The sequence below is a fragment of the Pipistrellus kuhlii genome, unplaced genomic scaffold (assembly GCF_014108245.1).
Source record: "Pipistrellus kuhlii isolate mPipKuh1 unplaced genomic scaffold, mPipKuh1.p scaffold_m20_p_2, whole genome shotgun sequence".
Classification (NCBI taxonomy): Eukaryota; Metazoa; Chordata; class Mammalia; order Chiroptera; family Vespertilionidae; genus Pipistrellus; species Pipistrellus kuhlii.
The window spans coordinates 52287408-52302266 of record NW_023425515.1 but is presented as its reverse complement, the minus strand read 5'-3'; the positions used below and the strand labels follow the sequence as shown (position 1 = coordinate 52302266).

The window sequence follows — 14859 nt, the reverse complement described above, 5'->3', positions numbered from 1 at the left end:
TTTGCACTCCGCTGTCCCCTCTCAGGGGACATCGGAATTCTAGCATTTCACTCGGATGTCCCCTCTCAGGGGGGACATTGCAGTTTATTAGTGATTACGGGGAATTGAGTTAATTCAACACACGTGTCCGCCGCAAAGTAGTGTTGAGTAGCTGGTAGCCAATGTCCAGAATGGTTCGGAGTGCAAAGGGTTAAAATATACTATATCTAAATATATTTCATGCATTCATGACATATCTATTCCATATTTTTTGATGCATGTATTTCTATGCTACATAGTTCATCTGTGAGGTTTTTTCAAATTGTTACAAATGTTCAAAAAAATTCCAATATATTTACTGAGAAAAATTTGCATATAATTGGACACATGCAATTCAAACCCATGTTTTTCAAGAATCAACTGTGTATATACATGTGTGCCTATATGTATATGTATATATATTTAAAGTTTTATTTACATATAGCATGATAAATTGAAAAGGTTACATTCCTAATCTTAGAAACTATATATTCTCTTCTTTTTTTTTTAAATATGCTTCAGCTCAACCACAAAGCCACATCAGCTGGGCAGAAACTATATATTCTTAATCATAGCCTTAGCACACATAATCATGGAAAGGTCACTTCCTGAAATAAATTATTTAATTCAGTGACTATCATAATCTTTGCAATTTTGACAACCTATGTAGTTAATTTTTAAACACTCTATCCCTCTCAAAACACAATATGATAATTTCTAAAACTAATTTTATTTTGATACATGTATAAGAATATTTCCATACTCCTTGAGATAAAAGAAGATAGTCAAAGTGGCATGAAATTAGGGTAGCAAGTACAGTAGTCTCCCCTTATCTGAGGTCTTGCTTTCTGTGGTTTCAATTGTCTCTGAAAATATTAAATTTTCAACTGTGCTCTGAAAATATTAAATGGAGAATTCCAGAAATAAACAATTCCCACATTTTAAATTACAAACTGCTCTGGGTAGCATGTTGAAATCTCACACCATCTCCCTCCACCTGCCTAGGATGTGAATCATCCCTTTGTCCAGTGTATCCACACTGCATACACTACCTGCCCGTTAGTCACTTAATGGCCATTTGGTTATGAGATTGACTCTCAGTGTTGTAGTGCTTGTGTTTAAGTAACCCTTATTTTATTTAATAATGATCCCAGAGCACAAATGAGGTAATGGCAATTTGTATATGCCAAAGGGAAGTCATAAAGTGCTACCTGTAAGTGAAAAGGTGAAAGTTCTCCCCTAATAAAATAAAAAATAAGTAAGTAAATAAATAAATAAAACTGTACAGTCATGTGCTACATAATAACATTTCAGTTCAATGATGGACCACACGTACGATGGCGGTCCCATCTATAATAATGAAAGCGTAATATCCTAATCAGACCGGACAGCTGGATGACATTTCGGATGAAGCTGGGGCAGTGAGGGCCAATACCCTTGCATAAATTTCCTGCATCAGGCCTCTAGTAAGATGATAATGGAATTGAAAAATTCCTATCACCTAGTGGTGTCATAGCACAACACATTACTCACGTGTTTGTGTTTGTAGTGTAAACACTCCTACTGCGCTATCAGTCATATACAATTATGTACAGTACATAATTCTTGATAATGACAATAAATGATCATGTTACTGGTTTATATACTTTAACTATAGTATATTTTTTTATATTATTTTAGAATATGCTTTCTATTTATAAAAAAAAAACTAGTGGCCCGGTGCACAAAATTCATGCACAGGGTGGGGGGTTGCTGTCCCTTGGCCTGACCTGCACCCTATCCAATCTGGGACCCCTCAGGGGATGTCTGACTGCCAGTTTAGGCCCGATCCCACAGGAGGCCTAAACTGGCAGTCAGACATCCCTCTCACAATCTGGGACTGCTAGCTCCTAACCGCTCACCTGTCTGCCTGCCTGCCTGCCCCTAAGCCTGATCATCCTCTAACCACTCCCCTGCCAGCCCAATTGCTCACAATTGGCCTCCCCTGCTGTGACCTGCCTCCTCCACTGGGACTCGCCTCCTTCACACAAGGTGGCAAGACATCAGGACTGGCCTCCTCTGCACCCTGCGAAGCCGTGGGACCCCCAGGCCTCATTGCACGGAGTGGCCACAGGGCCCGCCTCCCCCGTGTATGCGGCCATCTTGTGGTGGCCATCTTGTGACATCTTTGCGCACGAGGGCCACCTAGGCTTTTATTAGTATAGATAGTTTACTGTTAAACAGTATGCCAAGTTACTCCAACAGCAGCCTCATAGTCTCATGTTTATTGCATCTCTTGATTGCATCATTTTATCTTGTGGTTGATTTAATCTCATGTTGTTTTAAAGATTTAGTATAGCCCAAGTTTAAAGTGTTTATCAGTCTACAGAAGTGTGTGAAACTAGAAGTGCCTAGTAATATCCTAGGCCTTCGCAGTCACTCATTTACTCACTGACTTACCCAGAGCAACTTCCAGTCCTGCAAGCTACATTCATGGTAATAGTGTACCATTTTTTAATCTTTATAGCATATATTTTTACTTAGATATGTTTAAATACAAATACTTAGCACTATATTACAACTGCCTAGAATGCTCAGTACAGTAACATGTTGTACAGGTTTATAGCTTAGAAACAACAGGCTCTATCATATATCCTAGGTATAGAGTGCACTCTATGATGTTTGCACAACAACAAAATTACCTAATGACACACTTCTCAGAACATGTCATTAAGCAGCACATAAATGTATGCTGAGGTTGCTAAAATTTACGGTAAGAATGAATCTTCTATCCGTGAAACTGTACAGGAAAAAGCAACGTGTGCTAGTTTTGCTGTCACAGCTCAAATTGCAAAAGTTAAGGACATAGCCGGGACCGGTTTGGCTCAATGGATAGAGCATCGGCTTGGGGACTGAAGGGTCCCGGGTTCGATTCCGGTCAAGGGCATGTACCTTGGTTGTGGGCATATCCCCAGTAGGGGGTGTGAAAGAGGCAGCTGATCGATGACTCTCTCTCATCGATGTTTCTGGCTCTCTATCTCTCTCCCTTCCTCTCTGTACAAAATCAATAAAATATATTAAAAAAAAAAAGTTAAGGACATAGTGTGTGGTAAGTGCTTAGTTAAGCTGGAAAAGGCATTATATCTAAAGGTGGAAAACAAGAACAGAAAATGTACTTATTGAGCGCAACATGCGGCATCAGAAAATAGTCTGTATGAAGACTTTAGCAAGGGATTCTAAGACATTTACTGCAAGTAAGGTTTACTACACAGATAAATAAACCTAAATATATTTGTTTTACTCTTGCTCAATCTTTTTTCCCCCCTCATTTTTTTAAATTAAGGTATTATATGTGTACATATCTTACCAATCCTCCCATGCATGCCCTCCCTCCCCAGAGTTTTTCGTCCATTGGTTATGCTTATATGCATGTATACAACTCCTTCGGTTGATCTCTTATCTCCCCCATATCTCCCAATCATCCCCGCTGTAATTTGACAGTCTGTTTGTTTCTTTACTGTCTCTGTTTCTATATTTTTGATCATCAGTTTATATCTTGCTCAATCTTAACCATACAATTTATTAAAATGAAATCTAAGAATATTAAGTGCTGTTAATAAGAAATCAAAGAATGTTAATACAAAAATGAAGAAACTGTGAGGATTTCTGAATGGGGCTTCTTAACAGATTATAAATATGGATACCTGCATGATGAAATGCTACTCCCCATGGTACAGTTTTTTGTAATACAGAGTCCAGTCCTGAAGGCAAATGTTTTAGTTGATCAATCACTTCAAGGAGGCCCTTTTGTTCCAGTATCACTGGTGAAAGTTCAGATGATTTCAGCAATCCTGTCACACAAAAACATTATCAACACTATCCACCTCTGTCTGGACTTCTTTGAGTGCTATCTGCTTAAGTCATTACAGAGCTAAACACAGGGCCACTGGTTCTTAAACTACTACATATAGTAATTACCTTGACACCTTTTAAAAATACTGATGACTGGCTCCCACCCCTGACATTGTGATGTATTCATGTACAACCTGGACATGAGGAATTTTAAAATCTCCCCAGGTGATTTTAAAGTTCCTCCACATTTAGGAAACACTGTATTACTGTGGGATCAAGCCCACAGGAGGGGACCAAAGGAACCAGCTGAAGGAAGGAGAGGATTATAGATAACGATTACCACACAGAGCCTAAAAATCAAGGTCCTTGCTCAAAGTGCGGTCCACCAACCAGCGGGGTCAGAATCACTTAGGAGCCTAATTCCATGTGACAATTTTTCTGGCCTCTTAGGTATCAATGATATAACTAATCACATTACCTTTTGTTGTTGCCTCTGTGTAAACTTTTCCCTAGTAAAATCTTAACTTTCTGCAGAAACTGTTTTCTTACAGAATTTCCCAGAGTTTTGGATTTCTGAAGTAGTAAAACTTCTCATAAAATACATTCTTATTTTTTAAGCTTTTAAATTATCTTTTCTTAAAATGTTGACGACCCACAAAGAGTTGCCAAGGTTTTATTATGCTGACAATTAAAACATTTTTAAATTATCATTGATGGATATTTTTTATTTCAAAAGTCACTTTAACAACATTTTAAGAAATTACTAGGGATAATTTCAGAATTTAAACTTCAGCTTTTATGAAAAATGTGAAGCCTGTCTTTACTCTTCTGGGGTTTCATCAAATCCAAGGCTCAAGTCTAAGCACTAGTATTTGGGAACAAATATAATAAGGCTCAAGCAAATAATAATAATAATAACATAAGGCTCAAGCAAAGAATATAATCATTTTTCTGGTTATTAAGAAATATAAATTATCATGGTACAACATAAGGAATATATGTAGATTGTAAATTGGCAGAGTACAGAAAGTACTAGAATGAACTAGAAAAGACAATATAATGTTGGACCAGAGCCTACTCAATATAAACTTCAGGTGAAGTATACTCGTTGAAATTTAGCTTGAGATATCTATCACCCATTCTCATGATGCCAATGGCCTAATGAAGTCATAAAATATTCTAATATCCTATGACTAGAACTGTCTCTGTCATTCTTACACATATCTTGGACCTCAAGGGACCATAGGGTAGTAAAATAAAAAATATATACTAATGGTTATAGCAATACATTCAGTTATAAAAAAGGAATAAACTGATAAATGTAACAATCTCTAGATGAATCTTTAAAATACTTTGCTGAGTGAAAGAAGTTACACACAAAAAAGATACATACTATTGACTTCATTTATATGAAATTCTTACAAAAAACACAACTCTGAAGAATAATAGAAGCAGATCAGTGGTTGCTTGAGGCTGGTGATAGAAATAGCAAAAAAAAAAAAAAAAAAAAAAAATTTAGGGTGATAAAAATGTTCTATATGTTGATTATAACAGGTACATACAGTACATGTGTTAACATCGATTAAATTATACACTTCAGCACAGCCAGCATGGCTAGGTGATTCAATTAGTAAATTACCTTCAGCTTGATGGTGTAGATTGTAAAATTCATGGGCGATGTTGTCTGCCAGCTTCTCACACCATTTCTTTGATGGACAGAAAAGTAATACTGAATGGTTTTCACGAATGGTCTCATAACATAAACTAATAACATGGTCCTCATCTCCCTAAGGAAGAAAAAGAAATATCCACTTAAATGGTATTTTCAAAACATTTTCACATCAATTTAAAGTCACCCATTTTGTTTGCTTCATGGGGAATTATTTTCTACTCAAAGACATAATAAAAATCAGTTACAAAGTCAATAACGAAACAAGAAGAAGAAAAAAAGAAATAAACCTCCTTATGATTCAAGGTGAGAAGAAAATAATTTCTATTCACTTAACTAATAGTTATTGACCTCCAACCCTCAGACAATGAGAATATAATGGTGAGCAAGAGGAAGTCAAACTCCTATCTTCAAGGGGTTTAGGTTTCGCTGGGGAAACATTAAAGTACTAAACAAATAAATGTAAAATACACTCATAAAATGTACTATAAAAGAGGTTTTTTTGTGTGTGTTTTGAGGCCTCATATTTGACATAAATTTGACAGAAAGATCTAAAAGAAAGGTTTCCCTGAGCTGAAATGTGAAGGAGGGAGGCATGAGTGTAATCAAAGATAAGTGAGGAACAGGAGAAACATTTCAGGCAGAACAAAGAGCAGCTGTGAAAGCCCAGTGGTGACTAGTGAGTTCTCAAAACTGGAAAATTAACTGAAACCAATTTGGCTCAGTGGATAGAGTAGGGGTGTCGAACTCAATCAGAGAAGGGGCCAAAATCTAAAATCCAGCCTAAATCGCGGGCCGAATGGTTTACTGAACAGTCATAAACTGTCATTGGGATGGAAACGCAGCGGAGTGCAGTGATGACAGCGCGGTGCGGGCCACATTGCAAGGGACGGATTTGGCCCGAGGGCCTTGTGTTTGACACATGTGGGATAGAGCATCGGTCTATGGACTGAAAGGTCCCAGGTTCGATTCCGGTCAAGGGCATGTACATTGGTTGCAGGCACATCCCCGGTGGGGGGTATGCAGGAAGAGGCTGGTCGATGTTTCTCTCTCATCGATATTTCTAACTTTCTATCCCTCTCCTTTCCTCTCTGTAAAAAAAAAAATCAATAAAATATATTTTTTTTAAAAAAACCTGGAAAATCAGAGTGTATAACAGAATTAATTCATCCATCCATTCACTCACTAAACAAATATTTACTATATGCCAGATACTGTTCTCGCAATGGGGATGGAGAACAAAGCTCTGCCCTCAGAGTGTTTCTACTTCAATAAGAGATAGATAATAACAAAAACAAGACAGGTAAAACACTTAGTATACAGACAGTCCTTGGGTTATGTTGGACTCGACGTACATCTTTTCGTGATTACTTCACCATCTCCCATTTATTTATAAAAGAAAAAAAAAGTTCCGTCATTTCAACATATGTACATATGTGCTTTATGCTTTTTATTATTTATTTACCACAAGTAAGGGTCAGGAATTGTTATCTTTCTTTTAAAATTTTTATAGAAGGGGACCAGGTGAAATGAAGCAGAGAGCAATTAGGAGGTTATTTCAAAAATTCAGGTAAGAGTTGGAAGTAATTCAAAAAGGATAGAGGCACAGACATGGTAATAGAAGAAAAAGATTAACAGAGGAGCAAATGAATGTTTACATATATAATTATTGAGGTAACCAAGGCATAGTCAAGTAAAATTTAGCATAAAAGCAAAGCAACTGAATAAGATTCCATACCAGGCATGCAAAGGCTACAAATGCATACCTACAAATGAAATCAATGTCAAAAGATAGATAGTATTAATTACAAACAGTGCTGCTGACACATGAATTTAGTCCTGATCCCAGCTCCAAACTTACCCTTTGCAGGTTCAATTATCAGAGACAGAGCTCTGCATAAAAATAGAAGATACCTCATTTCACAGATGGTGAATAAGTTCTCTAACCTCAGGAATGAAGAATCAGGCTTTGCTCGGCTGGTGTCACTCCATGGTTGAGTGTTGACCCAGGAACCAAGAGGTCACCAGTTCAACTCCTGATCAGGGCACATGTTCAATTCCTGATCAGTAGGGAGTAGACAGGAGGCACCTGATAGATGAGATTTCTCTCTCATATGTTTCTATCTCTTATCCCTCTCCCTTCCTCTCTCTCTAAAAATCAATAAAAAAAAATTTTTTTTAAAGAATCAGGCTTAGAAAACTACTGTGAATTAAAACTTTTTAAGTGTATTTAGATGTGTAGGAAGGAATTTATCAAGCACTTTCTAGGTGCTAGACAATTTTTTAAAATTCCTATTTCATTCTTATAATACTAAGACACTACACTCAGAGAGCTTTTGTGATTCAACTAATATCACAGCAATATCAAGATCAATTAAGTAACAGAGGACGATCTGTCTGATGACAAAAATGATGTGTTTTTTTTCCCACTCTACTATATATTTAATCTACCACTTAACAAAAGCTTAATTTTCTACATCAGTGTTTAGTACTGGTGGTAGTGAAGTAAAAATACTGAGTAACTAACCTTCACTTGTAGCATGGGTTGAAATTCCCTCACAAGCTTCATTGAAGAGTCATATATGGAATTTCCAATTTTCACTGACTCCACCAGTGGTACAGGACGAAAGTCGGTGTGGTAGAGTTCAGCATTCAACCAGGAAGCCACAAGCTCCAAATTGGGAAGAGTGGCACTCATGCCTACGATCTGCACAGCATAAGACAGAGGACTGGCTAAATCCGCTTGGCTGTGAAAAACAAATGAAATCGATGTTAAAAAAAACAACAACTATGTATTAACTACAAATAGTATTGCTAAACCTTGACTTTTAAAAAAATTTTAATTCTTTATTGTTGAAAGTATTACATGACACTTTTTAAACCTTGACTTTCATATCTGGACAATCTATAAAATAACTGTAAGGCATTTTCAGACATGCTTTTTTTTTCTTTTCTTTTTTTCAATTTATACCCACAATAGCTTGTGCACCTGAAAGATGTCCCCACCAAAATAAGAAAGTAAATCAAGAGAAAAAGCCAGGTATTCCAAAAAAGGGGGCTCTAACTCAAGCAAAAACCCATGGAATGGCCCCGCTGGTATGACTCAGTTGGAGCATCATCCAGTACACATTGAAATATCGTTGGTTTGATTCCCAATCAGGTTAGGGCACATACCCAGGACAAACCAGGGTGCATACAGATCAATATGGATCCATATTTCTCTCTCTTCCTCTGTTTCTAGAATCAATAAAAGCATATCCTCGGGTGAGAATTAAAATAAGAGCGATCTAGATCTTCATTTTTCATATAAGAAGTCCACATATAATTTAAAATTTAAAAACTCAAGTAGCTGCATTTAGAGATACCACTGTAAATAAAATTTGTATAAAGTTATAAGAATTGAAACTAGTTGCCTCTGAGAAGTGGGGGAGGAAAAAAATGTTACTTTTAAAAATCAGCCTTGACTGGCCCTGGCAGGGTAGCTCAGTTGGTTAGAACATCGTCCAGTTCACCAAAGTTTCAGGTTTGATCTTCCATCAGAGCACATATAAGAAGCAACCAATGAATGCATAAATAAGTGGAACAACAAAATGATGTTTCTTTCTTTTTCTCTCCCCCCCTTCCTCTGTCTCTTAAATCAAATTTTTTAAAAGTACAAATTAGCCTTGACTACTTAAGATGTGTGTGTAACTAAAAAAATATAAAAACTGGATTTAAAAAATTTTATCATACTCTTAGTCTCATGAAGTTCTGTGGTGAAACTCCTGTCTCTGGTTCCTTTCAGTGGAGAGGTCACCTGGCTGGCCAGGGTGGGTCTGGGCTCACCTCGAGTCCCCTCAGGCTTTGCTGCCACAAACTCCTCTATTCCCCTGAGGCCAGAACAGAGAAGGAGAGCAGCCCCTGGCAACCTGGGGTGCAGGCAGCCCTGCCCATCCCAGTCATGCAAGGCACAGAAAATGATAATAATAATAATAATAATAATAATTCTGTCACAAAAGTGGTAAGCAGTCAGAAATTAAGAATGTTTACAAAATAATCTAAAATATTTCTCATCCTTAGTAGTTATTTAAAACAAAAACGAACTACTATGAGTTCGTACTAAATAAATACTACTCTCCTTTAATTTATGTAACTCGGACTTACTATGAACTTTTGCAGATACTTTCTCAACATTGCTTAGAATCTCAGGAATGTAGTTATTTCAGATACTCACCAAGATACTGATTTCTGAGTAATATAGCAAATCTTGGTCAGCAAAAGTTCCAGCAGATAGCCTCGGTGAGAGTCTCCAAGCATATGCAATTCATCCACAACCACAATTCCTAAAGAGATTTTCCAGATACTAGCTTTTAAGAATTCCATTAAGTCCAAGAAGAATTTTAAAGACTCAATATCTTATATCAGTAGCTATGATTCAATATATTATTGGTCATACAAATTTCTAATCATGAAACAAAAATCAGATTCTACATAATGGATAATTCTTTTAAATATATTTTTTATTGTTGATAGTACTACAGATATCTCCTATTTTCCCCCCACCCCCCACCCCCCACTTGCCCTTACCATCCCTCTCAGGTGGAAAAAAAATTTTTTTTTTTTTTTTTATAATTCTTTTCTAAGACATTTTGGGTATCATAAGTGCTCCTACTACAATGTATTCTGGACCTAAAAAATCAATAATTAGCTAAACTCAGGGCAGAATCAGGAAACACTGGCTCTTATTACTCAAATACTTCTTAATTGATAACCTTATAGAAATTTATGTACAATGAGATATCAAAGACATCTATGATAGTTAGTCAGTGTATTAACTTTTCTATGGGAAAAACAACCAAGGCAATCATAATGATGTTAGAAAGTGACTTAGAAAAACAGAATCAGATCAAGAAAGAAATGATTTTTTTAAGGGATATTTCTGTTTGATTGTGGTAGATGAATGAGACACTCTATTATGGAACTTAAATAGGGTCATAAACCCCTTCTCTACTGCTTGGAGAATCAAATCAGTCTTTGCACTTGAAATAATGCTGAAGAATTACTGAAAATTTATTGTAGTACCAACAAATGTTTTCTTCAGATAAATGTTTTCATAATATCATAGTTTCCACATGCACTGGTATGCCCTCCCAACAAATCCTCCTCACCAAAAACAAGATCTTTCAGACCACTTCCTGACACGTGGTGCTCCTTTTCCTCAACAGTAAGCTATTTCTAAGTTATACTATATGATGAGTTATTTCAGTATTTATTCATTCACTCATCCAAAGGTTTTATGTTACCTAGTGTGCCAGGCATTGTGCTAGGCATATTGCCAGACATATTGGCTATAACACTTAATAATATTATATTGCAATCCCTCAAGATACTTAAAGTCCGATGGGGTGACAAGAAATGACAATTCTGATGCAAACTGATAAATGTGATTTCTTTTTCCAAACTTTATAGAGCAGAGCCCAAGTCTTACTAATCTCTGATTTCATTCCCCACTTCTACCCTAATGCAACTTTATCATTTAAATTCACCAGAATCTCAAGAAGTAGCTGATATTCTTGTTGCTTCTGTTGCTGCTACAATAATTCTCTTCCTGTTACTACCTCAATATAGGGGCCTTTCCTAAGTGTTATTAAAAACACACACACACACTCACACACACACACAAAAAAAAAACACATTAAGGCAGAAAATCTTCCTAGAATCACAAGCTCAAACACAATGTCATTTTCTACCATTTCTCTGTTAAAAGGTAGCCTCTGAGTACAGGCCTAATCTAGATACCAAAGCACCAGAATATAATAAATATGAATATACATATACACTAATTGCATAGATGGCTGATCCAGCCCCAGCATGCTTCCTTCTATTGCAGGTAAAGTTTAGACAGGAAAGAAGCAACGAGAAAAGACTTGAGAGTTCAAGAATATCCTCTGTTTTGTAAAAGGCAAAAATATAAGAACGTGGTGTCAATAATAGCAGCAAAACACAAAACATATTCCCCCACCCCCACCTGTAATGTTGCTAACTTACAAATGCCAATACTCACCTTCAGAAGCAAGTTATAGACAGTAGAAGAAAACATGGGACATAAAAGAAATCACAACAGCTCCACTCCATTCCACCAAAAAATAACAATATAAAGTATTTGCTCATTTCCTAATTTTCTTACCTAATAGGTCCATCTTATTTTCTTCTATGAGGCGATTGATCAGACCATTGGCTCTCTCAATTGTGCAGACAGCAATATCCAAGGAAGAGAAATGCCCTTTTGGAGAAGAACTGCCCATATAACCATCTACTTTTATCCCTACTTCCTGAAAAAGACTCTGAATTGAGTAAGAAGAAACAATACCAGTGAAAATATTTTATATTCATGATTTGTAAATTAATTCTATTCCAGATCATAGACATAATATCTAACATTAGTATTTATCAGATTACTGTTAGTTTTTCCTGGACAGGTTCCTCTCCTGGTTCTTTCTACAATCATATACTTTAAAAATGAAGTTTAAAATTGGTAAAACTCAATAGAGTCAAATAAAATTAAGTATAGCATTTTAATGACAGCATTTTAAATCAAAGCAGTCCTAAGAACTATTGATAGAAATTAAAATAGGAGAAAAACTACGTTATGCACTAACAAGAAATTAGCTCTTTTTTTAATGCTAATGTAACACTTTAAAAAAACTACTTTATCCCAATAATTTTTATATAATGGAATAAAACTTTCCAAAATTCAAATGCAGTGGGACTCTCATGATTTGTTTTGTTTTGTTTTTAGTTTAACTTTTAACTAACATACCTTCTCAATAATAAGGATCCTTTCATCATTTTGTTACTTTGGTCTAAGTTGAGAGGATGTTACCATGTAGGACCAGCTTTGTTGGCTATTTGGCCTCTGAAATAATTGTTAAAAAGATTTATAGAATCATAGAACTTTAGAGCTTTTCATTCAGTAAAATATTTCTGAGTGTTTACTTGAGTTAACCCACAGTACTAGGGTTGACATCTTTATGTAAACAATGGAAAAAAAAACTGAGGCCCAAAAAATTATGTGTCTGGCCTGAAGACACAGTTAGTGGCAAAACTGGGACTAGAACCAGTTTTTTGGGGGTTACCAGTACAATAATTTTGCCATTCCAACACCATATTTTTTATCCAGTCATGGGGGTGGGTGGAGGTGGTAGAGGGCATAGAGGGGATAAAAGGTGATGGGGAAAATCAATTTAAATTAATGTAAAAAATAATTTATTTTATTTAATGAAACACTGTATTTGTAAAAATGCCCTTAAAAATCAGTGATCATCAAACAAATGAAAAATGTTGTTATTCATTTTTTGCAGAACAAAGGAACAGATCAGAGGCCCGGAATTTTACCTAAGCACTAATAAATCTTGTTCTTCATCCCCTAAATGTTCCCAAATGACCCCTCAGATAGGATGAAATACTCTTCCTTAAGCATTCTTTCCTTTCCATGCTTCAGTCTAGTCCTACCATTCAGTTAAAATGCTGATTCTTAATTTGCATGTTTATATGCTAGTAGTATTCTATTTACTTCCTGAGGAAAAGTTTATCAATTTTAACAGTGTTCAGCAATTACTCTTAATTTGATGGCCCATTCTCCTTCATGCAAGTTTCCCTTCATAAATGGCCAATACTTAAAGTTACATAAAATAAACTTTATTTTCCACTTGCTTTTATAATTCAATTTCAAATGAGTAAAGCCATGGCTGCCAATAACAGGCATTATCACAATTCTAAAGTTAGTACAAGAACATTACCTGAAGATAGTATTTCTTCTCTTTAGCCACAGAGACAAAAGGCAGAATAAACAAAGCTTTCTTCCGCATTTCCAAAACCCGCTTCAAAATAAGTAATTCAGCAACAAGAGTCTTCCCAGCACTTGTAGGAGCTAAAATGTGTTTTTCCACAAGGTTATCACAAAAAGAAAAAATATTTTATATACTGCATTAAAAATGTTTTAAACCATATCCACTAGATAGCTTAAGACTATCATTAAGGCCCAACAAGCATTTGAAACCTTTATATCCTTAAATGTCCCTGACTTTAAAACTAGCTCTCTGAAATCTCTCATTTAAAATAGAGAATTATTAAACAACTCTTTATATCAACAATAAATGGTAAATATTATTGAGCACCCAGTTTGTACATAAACATCCTTTGAGTACTGAATGGCTAAAAGCCGCTGGAACCAGTTTGGCTCAGTGGATAGAGCGTCAGCCTGCAGACTGAAAGGTCCCGGGTTCAATTCCGGTCAAGGGCATGTACCTTGGTTGCGGGCACATCCCCAGTAGGGGGTGTGCAAGAGGCAGCTGATCGATGATTCTCTCATCGATGTTTCTAACTCTCTATCCCTCTCTATTCCTCTCTAAAAAATCAATAAAAAATATTTTTAAAAATAAATAAACAAATAAATAATGAATGGCTAAAAGCCCTTCCTTGGGAAAGCAGGTGAACAAGTTTTATACACTGTGATAGGAACTAGGATATAATTTGAGTGAGAGGAGCTGTAAGGAAGTTTAAGAAAAGGAAACAACTTATGAGAAGGAAGGGAAGAAGGGAAGAGGCAAGGAATGCCAGGGAGAAAAAAGAGTATGTGCAAACACCTGGAGGAAAGCCTGGCATATTCAGATGACAGTAAGTTATTTAGTAAGCCTGAAATATAAAACGAGTAGGGGAGTGAAAACAGAGATATGAATGTGACACATGAAAAAAGAGCTTTATAATCCCATCATAAAAGGAATTTAGAATTTATTCTGAAAGCAATTCAGAGCAACCAAGAGTCTTATGAAAAGGAGTGACAAGATCATATTTGTACTCTATGGGGATCACTTTGACTGTAGAACCAGAGCAAGACCAGAAAGAGAAAAATAAACTAGTTATAAGGCTATTGCATAATCTAGAAGAAAGATAATAGTGAGAATAATCTAGAAAAGAGATAATAGAAGAAAGATAGTAAACTAGGTAATGGACCTAGGTACAGAAAGTAGTCAGAATCAAGTTATTGGAGATGGTAAGACATTGGACATAGTGATTAATTGACATGGATTGGTGATCAGAGTTATGAAGACACCCAAATTTAGGTTTTCAGCAATTGAAATGATCAGGCCATTTTGTTTTCTCTCTCTCTCTCTCTCTCTCTCTCTCTTTAGGTTTTCAGCAATTGAAATGATCAGGCCATTTTGTTTTCTCTCTCTCTCTCTCTCTCTCTCTCTCTCTCTCTCTCTCTCTCTCTCTCTCTCTCTCTCTTTATTTGTAAGGTTACACAGCCAATACATGGTAAAGACAGTTTTCAAACCCAACCAGTCTGACTCCACAGCCTG

At 36.1% G+C, this 14859-nt stretch overlaps 1 protein-coding gene across 4 annotated transcripts in view; it reads right to left on the bottom strand.

Annotated features, from left to right (window-relative positions):
* POLQ (DNA polymerase theta) overlaps positions 1–14859 on the bottom strand; it is an 84321-nt gene that overhangs the window by 67874 nt on the left and 1588 nt on the right. For 3 of the 4 annotated variants that reach the window (XR_004989678.2, XM_036448289.2, XM_045583958.1), the window contains exons 3-8: positions 13297–13427; positions 11685–11841; positions 9732–9840; positions 8046–8265; positions 5489–5636; positions 3702–3848 (exon numbers count right to left, since the gene is read on the bottom strand). Coding sequence is in view for 3 of the 4 variants with exons in the window: in XM_036448289.2 (XP_036304182.1) it covers positions 3702–3848; positions 5489–5636; positions 8046–8265; positions 9732–9840; positions 11685–11841; positions 13297–13427 (912 nt within the window). In the remaining variant the exon portion in view is untranslated. Of the gene's footprint in view, positions 1–3701; positions 3849–5488; positions 5637–8045; positions 8266–9731; positions 9841–11684; positions 11842–12317; positions 12672–13296; positions 13428–14859 lie in introns of those variants that run through there. The other variant, XM_045583959.1, reaches the window with a different exon arrangement.